Genomic DNA, 17,766 nt, shown 5'->3' on the forward strand with positions numbered 1-17,766 from the left:
AACACAACTTTCAACAAGCTGAAGGTATAGGACTTATTATTAACGCTTATAGAAATTATACTAATATGTAAGAAACTACCGAGTCTAAAGTCCAAAATCAAATTAACACCAAATCTGGGCTCTACTCCTTGCAGGGTAACCTTGCTTAGCTTTTTTGGCCTCAGTTTCCTCTTGGGTAAAATGGCAATAAACACTACTTAGTTCAGTGTCAACCAAAGGCACAGAATGCTCTATATTATGTAACATGAGCAGGGAAGAGAATTGGGGAAAGATTTCGTTCAGTATTACCTCCCACAATTATAAATTAAAAATAGGGACATAGGAATAAGAAAAAATTTTAACTTTTTATTTATTTTCTGAGACAGGGCATCTCTGTGGAACAGTGGTGTTGTCCTGGAACTCACTCTGCAGCCCAGGCTGGCCTCAGACTCACAGAAATCCACCTGCCTCTGCCTCCCGAGTGCTGGGATTAAGGGCATGAGCCACCAACTTCCGGCTTAACTTTAATTTTAAAAATAAAATGTTTAGGTTTGATGGCTCATGCTTTTATTCTCAGCACTTGGGAGGCTCAGACAGGAGAGCAGTCACAAACTCAAGGACAGTCTGAGCTACACACTGAATTCCACGCCAGGCTAGCTTAAATTAGTGTACGCAAGTCACAAGCAGAACAAAGCAGAAAAAGAAACAAAAAGCAGAAGCAAATAATATACCAGATGGTTTCTTCTCTTTTGAAAGAGTAAGATTGTTTTCTCAGGGCTGAAGATGGCCCAGTGGTTAAGACCCACATTTGGTTCCCAGCACTCACAACTACCTGTAACTACAGCTTCAGGTGATCTGGTGCCCCCTTCTGACCTCAGTGAATCCATCCACAGCTACCACTCCCCCCAAAAAAAGACATAAAGACATACATTTTTAATAGTAATAGGATCATAAATATTATAAGTTATTTTCAGTAAGAAACATAAAAATGTACTGCAAGCCCAAATATCACTATAAGCTGGGAAACACGTAAACCCAGGGCAAGGACACAGCGTGCTTGTAGGTCTGAGGGTGCAGGGGCTCCCTGGGACCAGGTAGGCCAGCCAATCGCTGACAGACACCTCCAGGCTACCAGGCTCGCCTGGAGCCATCTGCACCTTCCACCGCTGGAGGCTCGGCCATAAGGAGACAAGTACAAGAACAGCTCACCAGCTGCAGACACAAACCGAGCAGGCAGCACCTCAGCAACCTGCACTTGAGAGTCTAGAGTCTGGCTTGATGTGGCAGACAAGTGAGTGCGTAAAGCAAAGGTGACCTCATGGTGAGGTCAGACCTGAAGGATGTCAGAGACCTCATCAGTTTGGGACATCATCAGGAGTAGGTCATTGCATTGGTGGTACTGGAGTAGGCTATCACTGGCTGAGTTGCTTGTTCTTTCTTTCTTTCTTTTCTTTCTTTTTTTTTTTAAGATTTATTATGTATACAGTGTTCTGCCTGCATGTCAGAAGAGGGCACCAGATCTCATTACAGATGGTTGTGAGCTACCATGTGGTTGCTGGGAATTGAACTCAGAACCTCTGAAAGAGCAGTCAGAGCTGTTAACCTCTGAGCCATCTCTCCAGCCCTAGTTGCTCGTTCTGAATTTGTTCCCAGTCTACGACAGGTACCTAAGGAGACTTCACAGGGTTCAATTTCCATATAATTGTACAGGATCAAGAGAAACAGATTAAGAGACATTTCCTACAACCACTTGGCAGTTAAGACAAGAACCTGTAGCTCACACTTGCAATCCCAGCATTTGTGGGGATAAAGCAGAAGGATCCTGGTAAATGTAAGTTCAAAGCCAGCCTGGGCTACAGAGAGACCCTTTCTCAAAAATAGAAAATGCAAAGCAACAACCGTCTACAGCAGTATTCTTTATTCTTCCTTCTACAGCCGAGGCTTTGGAACTAGTTTCTATCGTGCCTCAGTTTTCCCTTCTGAGATAAGGAGCTGCCATCCAACAGAGCGACTACTGCTTTTATGGTAAATTAATCCACAAAACTAACAACGCTAAAGGAGGAAGCTAAAACCTCACATTCAAGTAAACAGGATCTCCGATTTACAGACCAATTCGCAGAGCGGTAACTCCTTTGCTCAGACTCAGAGGTGACATTTACAATGGCCATTCATTTCACTAAGTTCACACCAACCATGCTGTTGGCAGACAAGGCAGACCACAAAAAGGTCACAATAAGTCACTGTCGGTAACTGAGACTTTATCCAAGCCAGATGGTGGTTAAAGAAAATCAGATTGGGTTCAACATCTTGAGATTTCATCTCAGCTAAGACATTGGGTAGTGATTGGGCAGGCATAAAGTGCTGACCGGAGAGAGGGGAGTCTTAAAAGCCAGATGCTAGTAGGGTAATCCACAGAGGTGAAGGAATGGTGAAGAGGGTACTGACGGATTAAAAAAAAAAAAATGCCCACTGTGCAACTCAAGATGGAAAACGAGTATGTGTATTTTGCCCAGCGTTGCCTTCCATGACTTATTCTACAGGTCTATAGCGCTTTACTTCAATGAATGAGCCTGAGAGGCTGCAAAGCACGCAGGATCCAGATCTGAGGCGCCACCCTCGGAGGTACATCTGAGGGGCACAGGTCAGTGCTGATGTCACCCTGCAGATCCAACTGGCTTGTACCTCTCAGGGTTGGATTCCTGGGGTGAGGACTGAGCCCAAGACACCCACCCAGGCAGGCAGAAAGGAAGTCGGACTTCCTGGCCCATGCCAGCACGGCTCCGCGTCCCCATCGCCCGCCTGAGCCCATCCCCGCTCTCTCCACCTCCCAGGTGCTTCCACACTGGGTATGGGCGGCCGCAGGGAGAGGGCAGCCCGGCCCACTCACCGCACTCAGGGTACTGGTCCGCCCAGTCCCCCGACTGTGGGCAGCCGCCGCCCGCCGGGGCCTCTTGCTGCTGCCGGTGCTGAAGCTCCTGCTTCAGCAAGGACAGCGGAGAGTAGTGCTCAGTGGCCCGCGCGCAGGCCAGCGCCCCCAGCAGCAACAGCAGAAGCCACAGCACCACCCCGGAGCCCGAGCCACCCCAGCAGCCGCAGCCACGGCCGGCAGGTGCCATCTTCCTGCACGGCGCAGGCGCGGCCGTGCTCTGCCAGCCGCGGGCAGGTGGGCGAGGCGCGCGACCGCAGTACCCCCCGGGAGTCGTAGTCCGCGTCCTCTCAGCCTCAAGCACGCAGCCACCATCCGGACTACAAGTCCCAGGAAGCCCCTGCGCGCGCCTTTCCAGGTCTAGTGAAGGTGACTTCCGCCAGAGCCCGGAAGTAGAGACTGTATTGGAAGCATGGGGACGGGCGGGCGCAGGGGGACGCGGTCCGGGAAGGGCACCGAGGGCGCGGCAACGGCTGCCTCCCCTTGCTTGTACCGTTGTATCGAGTGCAACCGGGAGGCCCAGGAGCTGTACCGGGACTACAGCCACGGCGTACTCAAGATAACCATCTGCGTGAGCGCTCCGGGGGCGGGGCGCGGCCAGGGAGGCGAACCCTAACGCCCGGTGGTTGGGGGCGAGGCGCGTATGATGGTGGGAAAGAGAAAGCAGGGGTTCACGAGGACATTAGCTAGACTTATGACCCTCGGGAGTGCTGACGCCTTTCTGTGACTCCAGCATTCCGCTCTCATGCCTGGCAGGATAGCGAACTCGACGCCAGCCTGGATTACCTAGGGAGACCCTGTCTCAAACGAATGAATGAGTGATGGAGAGATGTGATTCCCTAGGGAAGTAGGCCCTGTAGCGGGAAGCGTGGCATTCTCATGTTGAGCCTGAGGAGGTGGAACCAGTGTTTCAGGGCTGGTGCTTTGAGACTTCTTCTGTGTCTTCTCAGGGTACTTGTCAGTGAAATAGTAAATGTACCGAATGGAACAATTTAACCAAAATAGAAAGCATTCCCTTCAGCCAGGGATGTTGCTCAGTGGTAGGGTGCTTGCTTGGCCCAAGTGTGTGAAATCTTAGATTGCAGCTCCACTACATAAACCCATGAGACATGGGGGTGCACACCTGTAATCCCTGCATTTGGGAGGTGGAGGCAGAAGGACCAGAAGTTCAAAGCTGTTTACAGGTGTGTGTTTGTGTGGGGAGCGGAACCCAAGGTCCCTGCCAGAACAGCACAACAAGTGTTCCTAACCACTGGACCATTTCTCCTGTCCCCTACACAATGATTTTGAGGACAGTCTGGCTTAGAGACCCTACCTCAAGTTTTTCTGTTTTTTACTAAAAGTAGTAAACTTCCAGATGGTTGTTCTGCTATGTGTGTGTGTGTGTGTGTGTGGGTGTGGGTGTGGGTGTGGGTGTGGGTGTGTGGTGTTTCCTCCTTCTGTTCAAAGTGAAGGCAAGAGGAAAGAGTAGAGGGGGCACTGAGGGGATAGCAAGCAGTCCCACTGATCGAGATCAGCTGACTGGAGTGAGGTCCCTATCTGTGGGGTGCTGTGGATGAAGGCACCTGGTACTAGAAGTAACCTCTTTGGTTTCAGGTCATCAGCATCCTTCAGATGGCATGGTAGCTTGCTTTCTTCCCCTTCTAACCCTGAGGGGAGAGAATAGTGAGGCCAGGTAGTTAACTTCTTGGTGCCCATGAAGCTCTGAGAAGGAGAGAGTGCTCTTGTGATCGCCTAACATCACTGCATGGGTATGAGCCAAGTAAGAATACTGAAGGAATAGGAGCTGTGTGTCCTGATGCCGGCTTTCCCCTCCTGCTTCCAAAAATTATCTCCCTCCTAATCTAAGTTTGGGGTGCTTTCTGAAAGTGGGATTTAGATAGCTTTTGAAAGACAGGGAAAGGGACTTACCACCTTAACAGTTTTTTTAAACAATAATGTTGCATCTCTGGGCTTGGGCCTCATGTGAGAGGAGGAGACAGGCAAAGGAATGGGGATCTGGGAAAGAGCTTTTGTCCTGAATTTGTGATTAATCTTTAACTCAGTCGTTGCTCAGGTAATCTGAAAAAAATATGAACCTCTGTGCCTCCATTTTGACAGGTAGATTGACATTTAAGGAAGTAGCACAATTACTGTTTGCCCCGGTAGCTGGGAAAACATGTTATTTTTACAGTGGCGTGAGTGAAGTGGAGAATCTGTTTTATTGTGTTGAAGTACAGGGTGACAGTTCTCCAATGCACTTGGCTTTCCCTCTAGGTTTTGATGTAACTAAAATGATGCTGGTATATTTGTGTGCCTGTTATTACTATTTCAGTTTCTCTCTTATCTGTCAGCCTTTCAGAATGTCCTCTTTGGAAGCTAAGTGAGTCTTGATTTGTGTGGCATAGACCCAGGCTGTACAACCTGAGTTCATGCACAGCACAGCACTCTCCGCTATCTCTGTGGTAGGAGAGAGAGGAGTGTGTGTGTGTGTGTGTGTGTGTGTGTGTGTGTGTGTGTGTGTGTGTTTTCTAGGTTCTTGATCTCATTGGAGAAAATTCCAGGCTTTGGGTCGTGGACACTGTACCCTGATCTTGATCCAGCTGTGGCTCAGAAGCTAGAGACAAGAACTTTGTTGAAAACCTTCCTCCAAATCCTAAGCCGCGGTCTATACCACAGCCTGTCAGCCAGTGTGTTAGTAATTTGCTTTTTACAAAGTCATACAAACCAAAAGTGGAATTGAAAGAATCTTCTAAAATACTTTGTGCCTGCCATGGGTCTTTAAATCAAATTCTTTTCTAATTTTTTTTTTTCTGTTTTGTTTTGGTCTTGAGGCAGGATCTCCCTAGTCAGTGCATGCTGACCTCAGACGCAGTCTCCTCCCACCTCTGTGTCCTTAATGCTGGGGTTACAGCTCTGTGTTACCACACCTGGCTTTCTTTTTGGATTCTTGAATATAAATTTAAAATATTACTATTTTAGCTGAAAGCTAATATTTTGTCATCGTGAAGCCACTTCTTACATGGGTGAGCATTTTTAAACTGAGGATTTTAAATAGATACTTATACGTCTTGTCACTGGGAAAGTCAATATTTAAGTCCTTTAAAATTTCAGAATGTATTAATTTATTTGCTCTAATATTACTTTGTTTTTTTTCCAGAAATCTTGCCAGAAGCCAGTAGATAAATACATTGAGTATGATCCTGTTATTATCTTGATTAATGCCATTTTGTGCAAAGCTCAGGCCTATAGACATATTCTTTTCAACACTAAAATAAACGTAAGTTTGGTAGTTTAAATTTTTATTAGCATTCAGTCTATCCCAATTATTGCATGGAATATACTTAAGACAGATTATTTGTTGTGAGCCTAAAATTCAAATTTAACTGGGCATATGTTCTTATTTGCTTAATGGGATACCACTGGGTTTGGGCATAAGTAGACAGCACAGTAGTCTGCCCCTCAAATAATCAGGGTCCTTTTTTATTTTTTTTTAAAAAAAAGATATTTATTTATATGAGATGAACACTCTCGCTGCATGTACACCTGCAGGCCAGAAAAGGGCATCAGATCCTACTACTGATGGCTGGGAGCCACCTTGTGGGTGCTGGGAACTGAACTCAGGACCTCTGGAAGAGCAGTCAGTGCTTTTAACCACTGAGTCATCTCTCCAGCTCAATCAAGGCCTTTAAAGTGCCCAGAGTGTTGATTTTCAAGCTTGCTTCCACACTGACAATCCCTGGGTGGGGAGCAGGAGACCTCCACAGCCAGCTCAATGTCTTTGTGTTGTGTGGTGTTTTTCTCTTTGGGCTCTTTAGTCTTTGGACTTTTGGGGGGCTCCACCCAGCTCCCAGATATATCACACATGGAGTCTTATTCTTAGTTATGAATGCCTGGCCTTAGCTTGGCTTGTTTCTTGCCAGCTTTTCTTAACAAATTATTCCATCTTTCTTTGGCCTTGGGTCTTTTACCTTTCTCTATTCCTGTATACATTTTCTTTCCTTACTTCATGTCTGACTGTAGCTGGGTGGCTGGCCTCTGAATTCCTCCTCCTTCCTCTCTAGTTGCCAAATCCCTTTCTCCCAAATTTCTCATATTTATCCTCTTTGCTTGCCATCCCCTCCTATTCCTTTCTCCTACCTCGCTATTGGCCAATCAGCTCTTTATTAGCCATCAGGTGTTGTAGACAGGCACAGCAACACAGCTTCACAGAGTTAAACAAATGCAACAGAAACAAAAGTAACACACCTTGAAATAGCACTCCCCGACATCTTTGTGGATGGCCTCCACCCCTTCCTAGATGCTTCCAGAGTGCAACCAGAGGACTGTGTGCCAACTGAAGAGCCTCAGGCCTGGGACTTGTTAGCTCAGGTTCACACGTGCTTTCTCGTACCCATGGTAGCTTACTGGAGAAAGCTCAGTTTGCAGGAAAGATCGTCAGATTGGGAAAAGCCCATTCTTACCACGAGATGTTTTCTAGTTCAGTAAAAATTTTAGTATCTTAAGAGGTTCCAGCCCATTTCTACCATATATATTTTTCTTTTTCATTGACTTAATACTCATTCAGCCCAAAGGCTTTGTTTTTTTTTTTAAATTCCTGTTCAGACTAATGGTTTATGTGGTGTTCTCAAATCTTTAGATTAGCTGGACATGGTGATGCACACCTTTAATTCCAATACTCAAGATAGAGGCAGGTGATTCGAGGCCATCCTGGTCTACACAGTGAGTTTCAAGACAGCCAGGACTACACAGAGAAATCTGTCTTGGAAAAACAAACAAATAAACAGAAAAAGCTTTCAATTAAATTGATCCTCTAGTGACTTTTCCACCGGTGTCAGCCACATATATGTTGTATTTGGCTATGTGCGGATGAGAGCTGGCTGTCATCAGTAATCCCTATAAAAAAGCAGTAATCTATAGGAATGAACATAGGGTCTCCCCAGGAATTCTGCAAAATACACCTATCCCCGTCTTACTCCTAAAAAGCTGACCCCAGACTGGGTCCTCTGATGGCCAAGTTTGGAATTCCTTGTGAGGTTCCAGTAGACACTGCTAGTTAAGAACTTCTGACTTACATGACTAATGCAATTAACCAGTTAATAACACTGGAAAATCCACATGGGGTATTCTTGGTACAACTACTGAGTCGAATGTGGCACACATGTGTAGTCTTAGTACTCGGAAGGCTGAGGCAGGAGGGCTATCTGAAGTGTCAGACCAGCCTTGGCTACACAGCAAGACTAATCTCAGAAAGCAGAATAAGCCCTACAGCTGCTTACCTGCAGTGTGCCTGTCGGCATGCAGTCAGCTGAATGCTTTACCTGACCCGAGGACACTGTCTTTGACTGTCAGATCCATGGGAAACTCTGCATGTTTTGTTTGCTTTGTGAAGCATACCTGAGGTGGTGGCAGCTGCAAGACTCAAGCCAGAGCACAGCCCCTGATGACCTGATTCGCTATGCCAAGGAGTGGGATTTCTACAGGATGTTTGTGATTGCTTCTTTCGGTAAGCAAGTGCTAACCAGCACCTCACTCTCTGAGTGAAGCTAAGACACACGGTAAGACAGCTGGTGCAGGACTGGAGACCACATCTTCAGCTCTGACTAACGTCGGGGAATATGTCTGGATCACCTGCTTTCTTTGTCTTAAAAATTTGGTAGAGAGATAATAACAGTGTGCTAATCAGACTAGGACATTTTATAAAATACTTTAAGCCATTTTTAAGTTCTTGAAGATTGCGTCAGGTTCTCTCACTGAGGACACATTAATAACTGCCTGCTGTTTCCCAGTGCATTAGGCTCACTGCTTCATGCAGATGTCTGGCTATAAGTTTGCTGCTTGTGGGACTACATCCAAGGAATCGAACAACTCCCAAACTTACCTGTGTGTGGGAAGCGTCTCTCATTGAAATTGAAATCCATGGTTTTCTTGCCAGGGTCTACATTGCATTGAGTTCATTTCTGTGACGACATTTTTAGTTTTCATCCTTTTCTGCCTCAGAGGCCTCTGGATTAAGCCAGGCTGAGGCAGGCACCTGTGCTCCAGCTTCTCTGGAGGCTGAGGCAGAAGAGTTGCTGGAACCCAGAAGCTTTGAGGCCAGTCTGGGCAACACAGTAAGACTCCATCTCAAAAATAAATTCAAAATAGCCCTTCAGCTGATCACAAGGCACTGTTTCAGGAAGTCTCTGAGTGTGGTACCTTCCACATCTTATTCTAGACCATCTGCCCTCTTTTGTCCTCTCTGTCTGCCATCATCCCTGCCCTCCCTTGCATCTCACAGATCTGCTCAGAACTCCTAGGTATCCACATCTGACCTAGACCTTTCTCCTGACCTCTGGACCCTGTGTCTACCTGCTTCTTACCAGCCCCGCTAGACAGCTAGTAAGTTGCCATCTCTAAGCCTGGTCTTACTCTGCCTCCCACTACAGATTGTCAAGATCAAAGGTCTTGGGGTCCAGCCTGAAACCTCTTTCTTTGAAGCTCTCTGTTTAGTTGTTGAAAGCCTCATTTATTCATCCTTCAGAGTAGTTCTACACCTGCTTCCCAGTGCCTCCAGATCCGGCTGGGACTTTCTACAAGCTAGAATAACATGGCTCAGACCTGATGCTGTACCACAAGGTCTCTTCATACAAAATGTTCCCTTTCTGATAAGCCCAGGGCCCACATATGTGGCTCTTTCCTACTTTCTGTATTCTGGCAGTCTTCACAGTCAGACCAGCCCCTTCCTCCCATGGATCTCACTGCACCTTCTGCCACCACTCCAGCCCGCTCTAACCCAGCTGCTTTCGGCACATTCAGTGAGCCTCCAGCGCTTGTCCATGATGTCCCCATGTCTGACTTCCTCATATCTCTGGGGTCTTGGCTTCAATCTTATCTTGGTGATACTTATCCTGATAACACTTCCCCCTGATAGCCCTATTTACTGCTGTGCTGCACTGTGCCTCTCTCAAGATGCACACTATCTCACCTAACACAACTGCTGTGCTTATTATTAACTTCTTACTGATTTGCCTTCGTCTACTTACATTAAACCCAGTGAGTGTTTGACCTGCCGTGACTGCTCGGTAGACATTTATCTGAGTAACTAAATAAAGGATTGCATACAGATGGGCGTACAGTTCAGCCTAAGCACTTGCCTCGGTTAGACCAGGGTTACTCACTCGCTGTCCAGCATCGCTGCCCTTATGTAAGAACTATTCTGTGTGCATGTAGTGATCTGGAAGCACCAGTGGGAAAATACAAAATACTAATGTTCTCTCCTTTTGCGGGTTAGAATCCAGGGTGGGTTGTGCTTTGTTTACTTGGATTTATGACTGTTTTAATAATCATAATACATATTTAGTCTGTAATTAAGATATAATTTGAATTCTATTGCAACTTTAAAAATTAATGTGAAAGCTGGGCGGTGATGGAGCATGCCATGAGACAGAGGTAGGTGGATGGATCTCTGAGTTTGGGACCGACCTGGTCTACAGAGCGAGTCAGGAGAGCCAGGACTATTTCACAGAGAAACCCTGTCTTCAAAAAAATCAAAAACTTAATGTAAATATTTATTGTCTGTTGAACTAAAACTTAAAATATACAGGATTTATTCTCATGTATGTCTTACAGACAGTAATATTGAGAAAATACTCGAGGGGACTGGACAGAGCTCGTTGGCTAAGATTGTGCACTGGTCTGGCAGAGGACTGGACTTTGGTTCCCAGCACCCATACAGGGTGTCTCACAGCTACCTGTAACTCCAGCTTCAGGGGATCAAATGCCCTCTTGTGGCCTCCACAGACACTGGCACTCATGTGTATATACCCTCACATAGACAGGCACAGGTAATTAAAGTAAAATAAACTTAGAAAAGAAAGCTCAAGCATTTCACCCAATCCAAGGGTAAAACACAACGAGATTCCAGGCTTTAAAGGGAAGCCTTCTCAGACTGCTGGCTCACATCTGGATCCCAGACAGGATCTCAGAATTGTTTTGGATTTTGTTTGTTTGTTTTGATTTTGTTTTTTTCAGAGGATTTCTCTGTATAATCCTGGATGTCCTGGAACTCACTCTGTAGACCAGGCTGGCCTCTAACATCACAGAGATCCGTCTGCCTCTGCCTCCTGGGTGCTGAGACCCAGAACTTGGAGGTGCAGTAAGGTCAGAAGTTTTAAGACCAATTCGGGCACTGTAGCAAGGCACCAGTGCCCACCCCCAGCCCAAAAAGAAAAAAGGAAACTAAAACCTATTGAAATGTATTCCTTAAATCATGCCAGCAGGATGTAACACAAAGCCTGTGTGTGCATGTGTGCACGTGTAAGAAAATGATATTATTAAGATGTTTCTTAGGACATCTGCTGAGTTGGAAATAGGATTTCTTTGTTTTTCAGGGGTTAGATATGGGTGAGACAGCTATATTTCTCTCATTTGCTCCATAGAACAGGCTGCCTTTTTTGCTGGCATTTTTGCTTTCCTGTGGGTCGAGCAACCCATGACAGCAAAAAAAAAGCCCAACTTCATTCTACTACTGAAAGCACTGCTGTTGTCCAGCTATGGGAAGCTCCTGCTCATCCCGGCCGTCATCTGGGAACATGACTACACACCCTTGTGCCTCAAGCTCATCAAAGTGTTTGTCCTGACATCGAATTTCCAGGCCATCAGAGGTGAGTGTGTGCCCTTTCATTAGACATGTCAGCTTCTAGCTGTTATGGAAGGCCGAGGTCCTGGCCCCAGGGCGTCAGAGTTGCAGAACATGAGCTCTCCACAGACCCATGTTGGTCCTGAGTGTGTCAGTTGAGCGTGACACACAGCAGTCGCTTGGGTTATCCAGTTCAGCTATATGGTGCTGCGCGTCTTCAGAGCAGATTCACGCACACCGTCCTCCCGTGGGCCAGGCCTCAGCCTTTGGTTACCTCCACTTCAGGAGTGGCTTTAAGGGGCTGTGAGGAGTACATGGCTTGCACAGTTGCAAGACTGAGCAGATGTCTGGCCAAGAGAAAATGTCGGGTGCCTGCCAGAGAGTCTTTGAGGCACTGTGAAGAGCACTGCTGTGAACTGCTGTTCTTCCTGCTCTGTGGCACTGCAAGTGGAGCTTCCTTTCTGAAGAAAGTGTCAGCTTCTTCAGACCTTCAAGTTGAATGGTGATGGTTGTTTTGAGACAGTCTCCTTGTGTAGACCCAGCTGCCCTTAAACTCAGTGCAGTCCACCTATATGAACCTTCTAAGTGCTGGGATTACAGCCAGGCACTGCCACACCTAGATTTATTCTCTTATTTCATGGCTTCTGCCTCTGCTTGAGAAGTGCTTGACAGTGGTATTAGAAGCAGAGACTTCGTTTCAGGACCTGTAGGGCAGGGCGGGTTTCCTCAGCTCAGCACCACGCAGCACACAGGCCCTGCTGTCGTGTCTCGGGAGTTCCCTGGACACCTTGCTGCCTTTGTTTCCTAGTGACTCTGAACACCAACCGCAGGCTGTCCCTGCTGGCCGTGCTGAGTGGCTTGTTGCTGGAGAGCGCCATGGTCTGCTTCTTCCAGAGGATGGAGTGGGATGTGGGCAGCGACTGTGCAGTCTACAAGTCTCAGGACTTGTGAAGGTACTGGAAACAGCTGGTCTCTCTTAGTTAGCATGGCTACTCATTCCACAGGAGGCACTGTCAACAAACCAGAGAAATGGTTCCACCCAAGTCTAATTGTGGGAATCGGGATCACTGATAGGAACATGTCAGTTTCCTAGGCATCTATACCACCACGGAAAGTCTTCCTTGGTGTTTGTTAACTGCTGATGTATCCTGGCGAGGGATGGGGCCTGTGAACCTCTCCCCATAACTGAGTACAGGCCTGTCTCACATGCATAGCTGCTGAGAGTTGAGGACACGGCAGTGTCGTGCCTGGAGGTCAGCATCCCACAGAAATCCTGTCAGACATGGTCCTTTTCCACTAGATAGTAGAGTAGTGTGGCTGAGCTGGTGCTGCCTATGGCCTGTGCTCCAGGCTCTTTCTCCAGCACTGGGTGGCTGGGCCCATGTTCTCTTGACTCCGTCCATCCAGTGATCGCTGGCTGCTGCCTTGTCTAGCTGCTCCTCTCCTTCCATCTCCCATCTCTTCCCCTCCAGATCCCCTCTACTTCTGACTGTCCTGCAGCTCTCAGCCACACGCGAACCCTGAAGGAAGCCGCTGAGTGGTTCTCTGCCAAGCCCTCGAAATACTTATGTTTCCTGCCTTCCACTCTGCTTGCTGGCCCTGTGTCTACACAAGGTTCAAGATTCTTGAAAGGGTGGGCTCCGCTGGTCATGTGATCTCAGCAGGACTCAGTGGCCTCTGAGAACTATCCAGTCTAAGGACCCAAACCCTCCCCACTTCTCAGCCACACTGCTCCCTGTGTTGAGAGTGCAGTAGCTATAGGTTCCTTCAGCTTTTCATTGGAGAGCCCTCTTCTGTCATCCTTCCTTCCTTCTCTTGTCCTGTTTTCTGCTGTGTGCAGCTCCCTTTGGGACTGCTTCTGACCTGTGGGCCCCATTCCTCCACTTGAGGAAGCAGGATCCTCGATTTGAGAAATGCAGGACCCATGGCAGGGAAGGGAGGCCACACTCCTGCTCATTCCTGCTTCGGGCCATGTCACCTTGCATGTGGAGCTCTCAGCCCCTCACAGCCTGCCTCCTGCTGTGCTTTGAGTCAGTCCATCTTCCCTCCTTCTGGGTCTTGGAGGTTTGCTGCTGGACCTGTCCTCCTCTGTGTACGTGTGTATACAGTTCTATTCTGGACATTCCGCCTGAGCTGCAGCTTTCCCTGCCTCCCCTTTACACGCCCTGGGTCCACAGGCCTAGACTTCTCAGGAGCCACTGTATCTGTGTCCCTCGTGGTCTGCTTCTCAGACCTGCTTCCCTGCTGGTACTGGAATTCTAGCCCCAGATCCCTCTGCTCTGCCCAGTGCTGGGCCCTGTCTGCTGCCTGACACTTGGTGCGTCCATCCCATGTGTTCGCACTCCAGCTGCTACTGGTTTACCCTTCTGCAGAATGCCCCGTTCACCCCTGAGGAGGGACACCTCTCCACACTCCATCCTGGGCCTCTACCAGCTCTCACAGCAGCTGCCTCCATGTTTACCCTAGACCACCAGGGCTGAGTTTCCTCAGTGCTTTTGTACATCTGGTTGTCTGCTGTGGTTTACAGGCAGGAAAGTCAGCTCATGACCCTGTAGAACCCACTGCAGAGCCAGTGGCCTGCTGTATTACTGTGTACTTTGTTCGGTCTGCGTCTCCTTGAAATTACACTGGGAGAGACCCTGCTCTGGGCTGCCCCGTGTCTTCCGTGGCTCCCAGCAGCCCTGGAAGCCGGTCTTGTATGCTGACCAGAACAGGCCCTCAAAGTCGTTCTCTGCCGCCCACAGCTTTGCTCTTCACTCTGACGGGACAGCTACCTCAAAGGAGAAGGCACAAGAGAAACCAAGGTCGCTGCTTTCTGTGAGTGGAGTGAAGTCAAGACTGGGAATTCCTGAACAAATCCAGACACCCCAGGAAGATCTGAGCCACCTAGACTCCAGGCTGAGAGCCCTGCAGTGACACACGGGCAGGCCCCGTGGTTCCCAGTAAGGAACGGTCGCAGCTTCATTCCTTTGACCTGTTTCCTTTAAATCTAAGTATTACATTGATGTCTTAAAAATCATATTTTGTGTTTTTCTCATGGAAGCACTTTTCTCTTACATAGTCTTTCAGAATAAATGACTTTTTTATACATTTCTGATTCAGTAACTACAGTCTTTTGAATTGCCTGAACCAGAAATAACCGAGTATCTTAGTTATTTCTCTAATGCAATGATAGAACACCATGACTTGGGTACGTTATAAAAGGAAGTGTTTAATCCAGTTTATGGTTTCAGAGGCTTAGAGGCCATGATGGCGGAGAGAAGGAACAGCTAAGAGCTTACATCTTGATCCACAAGCAAGAGGCACACTGAACACTGGGAATCACAGGAGTCTTGGAAACCTCAAAGTCCACCCCAGTGATACACCCCTCTCCAACAAGGCCACACCTTTGAATTCTTCACAAAATATATGGGCCTACTGCATGGTGGCATACACCTTTAATCCCAAAACTCAGGAGGCAGAGGCAAGTGGATGTCTGAGTTCAAGGCCAGCTTGGTCTACAAAATGAGTTTCAGGACAGGACTGTTACACGAAGAAACATCTCAGAAAACCAAAATAGATGTATGGGATTGTGGGGACCATTCTCATTCCAACCATCAAAATCAGAAAAGCCCTGAATGGTACAATCTAGAGAGGTTCTATCCCGGAAGCTGCTGCTCGGAATCTCTCCACCCTGTCTCCATACCCATCTTCAAATGCCCGGGCTCAGCATCTTCCCCTGCCTCTGTCTTCTGAGCACTAAGGGTGGTGCTCAGCTTTAAACAAGGAATTAGAGCCAGGTGATGGTACACAGTGTAATCCCCTCTACTCCAGACTGAGGCAAGAGAGGAAGTTCCTGGCCAGTTTGGACGGCCAGTGAGGTCAAGGTCAGTTTGAGCAGCTTAGCCAGACCCTGGCGCAGAATAGAAAGGACTGGGATATAGCTTAGTGCTAGACCCTTGGCTTAGCATGTGTGAGATCCTGTGGCCAACCAAAGAGGTTAGAGCAGTCTGCTCAGTATCGTCCTATTACTTAACAAAAAATGCTGAACCAGTCAGCTACCAGTGGAGTGGCGTGTGAGAGGGCTTTCCCTACACTCAAACCATGTCTACGCGGTCAGCTAACATCCCCAGCGTTTTTCAGCATTTTTAGTGAAAACCTTGAAAGACAATTATGTTGCAGGGTCTTAGTAAGAATGCATGCCTGCCTCTAGACTACAGTCGTTAGCTTCATTTTGCTCCGAACTTCTCTTTGTGTGGTTGGTTTTGGTTTTTGTGTTCACAGACCTGGGTTGTGCACAGGGGCTTGCACATGGTTTATTCAAGCATTTAGTGAGCTGGCTCAGGATAAAGGACCTGCCGCAGAGCCTGGCCATCTGAGTTAGATTCTCAAGACCCACCTGCTGAAAGGAGAAAACCAGCTTCTTCTGCAAGTTGTAAACACTAAATATGGATTAGAACAGGGGGTGCGGAGGGGACCTGTGCCCTCCAGGAAGTTCTGCCCCATGACCACAGTGACAAACAGGCTGAAGCCAGGTGTTGCCCTCCCTCAGTCCCAGCGCTCTGGAGGCTGAAGCAGGAGGACGGAAAGTTTGAAGTAAGCCTGGGCCATATAGAATGACCCTGTCTCAGAGGGAGAAGGCATAAGCTGTGGAGAGCCTCCAGCTAGCTCTTGTTTGAGACCACGCTGCTCATAAGAGTGCTGCAGACGGTGCAGCCACGGGACAGGTGCTCTTCGTTACCCGTGTCTGGAGACAGCATCGTACACGGGAGCCCACAAAATGGCTAATGGGCGTGCATAGGGTCACACCAGAGCAATGACAAGACCAAGCGCCATTGTTCTTGGTCTAATGGACCTATCTGTCGCCTAGTGGCGGGTCTCGGGGGTCTGTATTTCTTCATTACGAAAGAGAACAATACTGTTCTTCAAATACAGTGCAGAGAAGGGAGGCGAAAAGGAGTTTGATCAGTAGAGGACTAGACCAGGTTGAAGCGTGAGTGTCTCCAAGGGAATCGGTGGTGAAAGGAAGTGAACATGTTGCTGGGACCCTTGACAGCTGCACCAGTCCGGCCCGTGCCTACCCACAGCCTTCATTACAGTGAGAAAATCCTTTGAAGGAAAGTATTTCTAGCTTCAAGCTAAATACTGGTTTCTGAAGCATCAACAAAGAACATGGAAGTCAGAACCTGGGACATGAAATGGACCTGACCTGCCTACTCCTATTTAATAAATGCCTGCATGTCCTACTGGGTTGTGGCAGGCAGTTTTAAGGGCTTAACAGTTACATCTTAGAACTAATTTCTCATAATGACCAGAAGAAACCCGTTGATTTCATTAGCTCTCAGGAGTAGATGAGGAAGTGTTTTCAGTGTGGAAGGTGAGCACAGGGCTAAGTCCAATGTTGGGTTGAGTAATGTTGGCTCTCTGGTGATGAGCTATCAGAGAACATGGAGGTGCCCAGGAATCTACCAGGTGCCTGCCGCTAGGAGACATAAGACATGCTCATTTTTGCATAAGGAATGCAGGCAGGCCGTTTTGTGTGTGTGTGTGTGTTCCTGCCTGAGCTGTGCACTCCCAGGAGGTTCTTGTGTGTGTGTGTCTCCCTCCCCAAGCTGTGCGCCCCCTGGAGGTGCTAAGGGGAACACACTGCTGTAGAGACTGTGTGCATCCTCCCTGGCTTATAACTGACCAGCCTCACTCTAGTCTCCATCCAATCATATGTCCCTCATGACCCACCTAGGTAATACAAGGTGATTCCATTTCAAGGTTAGAAGTCAGCTCTCTAAAGGCCCTCTCCAAACGTGATTCAGAGCCAAACTCCTGAGGTTCTACCTTCAGACGACTTTGGGAAGAGTTTTCCACCTGCTGCAAAACCCCAGGTGACTGCTGTGTCCATCCACCAGGGCATCGCTGCTCACCGCCAAAGTGAGCAGGGCTCTCCCCTGGGCGTGTGAGGGCATGCACGAAGCTCTGCTACCTCAGCCATTGAGCCTTGAGGCCAGCGTGTGGAGTGTATTCCATTCTGACCAAGGGGCAGGTGGATACTAAGTCTCCACATTTAGACGGGTGAGGCAGGAGGAGTGCCTGGAGTCTCAGGCCACCTTGGGTGACAGTGAGACCTTGCTCAAAATCCCAAACAAGAAAACAGATGGAAGAGGATTCCACTGCAGAGGCTCCCTGCACTTCCCAGAAGTCCCTCTGTGAGGATACAGGTGGTAGGAACCAGGCAGAGCATCTGCTCTGTAATTCTCTCTCTCCTCTCTCTTTCTCTCTCTCTTTCTCT

The 17,766-nt window shown here is 48.0% G+C and overlaps 2 protein-coding genes across 9 annotated transcripts in view; one reads left to right on the forward strand and one right to left on the reverse strand.

The window, feature by feature from the left end:
- Ttc13 (tetratricopeptide repeat domain 13) overlaps nucleotides 1-3,121 on the reverse strand; it is a 58,120-nt gene extending 54,999 nt beyond the window's left edge. For 3 of the 6 annotated variants that reach the window (XM_048450211.3, XM_048450208.3, XM_048450204.3), the window contains exon 1: nucleotides 2,867-3,120. In XM_048450211.3, the coding sequence (XP_048306168.2) occupies nucleotides 2,867-3,095 (229 nt within the window). In that variant the 5' untranslated portion in view covers nucleotides 3,096-3,120. Of the gene's footprint in view, nucleotides 1-2,866 lie in introns of all 6 variants that reach the window. The other 3 variants (XM_048450210.3, XM_048450206.3, XM_048450205.3) reach the window with 2 other exon arrangements.
- A 177-nt stretch (nucleotides 3,122-3,298) lies between these two features.
- Arv1 (ARV1 fatty acid homeostasis modulator) lies at nucleotides 3,299-14,594 on the forward strand. Of its 3 annotated transcripts, none has more exons than XM_048450212.3 (6): nucleotides 3,299-3,476; nucleotides 6,045-6,164; nucleotides 8,237-8,390; nucleotides 11,305-11,529; nucleotides 12,313-12,457; nucleotides 14,249-14,594. In XM_048450212.3, exons 1-5 carry the CDS (start codon nucleotides 3,318-3,320, stop codon nucleotides 12,453-12,455), a joined length of 801 nt encoding a protein of 266 aa, XP_048306169.1. In that variant the 5' UTR covers nucleotides 3,299-3,317; the 3' UTR covers nucleotides 12,456-12,457; nucleotides 14,249-14,594. The 3 variants fall into 3 exon arrangements, with proteins under 3 accessions (XP_048306169.1, XP_048306170.3, XP_048306171.1); XM_048450214.3 differs by lacking the exon at nucleotides 3,299-3,476 and adding an exon at nucleotides 3,524-4,089; XM_048450213.3 differs by lacking the exon at nucleotides 12,313-12,457.
- Nucleotides 14,595-17,766: the final 3,172 nt, after the last annotated feature.

This window comes from Myodes glareolus, chromosome 22, assembly GCF_982192425.1.
Source record: "Myodes glareolus chromosome 22, mMyoGla1.1, whole genome shotgun sequence".
NCBI classification, from domain to species: Eukaryota; Metazoa; Chordata; class Mammalia; order Rodentia; family Cricetidae; genus Myodes; species Myodes glareolus.

Bases quoted from the DNA above. Each gene is read 5' to 3' on its own strand.
- Arv1 (XM_048450212.3), top strand. From the start codon at position 3,318: ATGGGGACGGGCGGGCGCAGGGGGACGCGGTCCGGGAAGGGCACCGAG. The intron at 3,477-6,044 runs GTGAGCGCTCCG...TTTTTTTTCCAG, and splicing joins TACTCAAGATAACCATCTGC to AAATCTTGCCAGAAGCCAGT. The intron at 8,391-11,304 runs GTAAGCAAGTGC...TTTGCTCCATAG, and splicing joins GTTTGTGATTGCTTCTTTCG to AACAGGCTGCCTTTTTTGCT.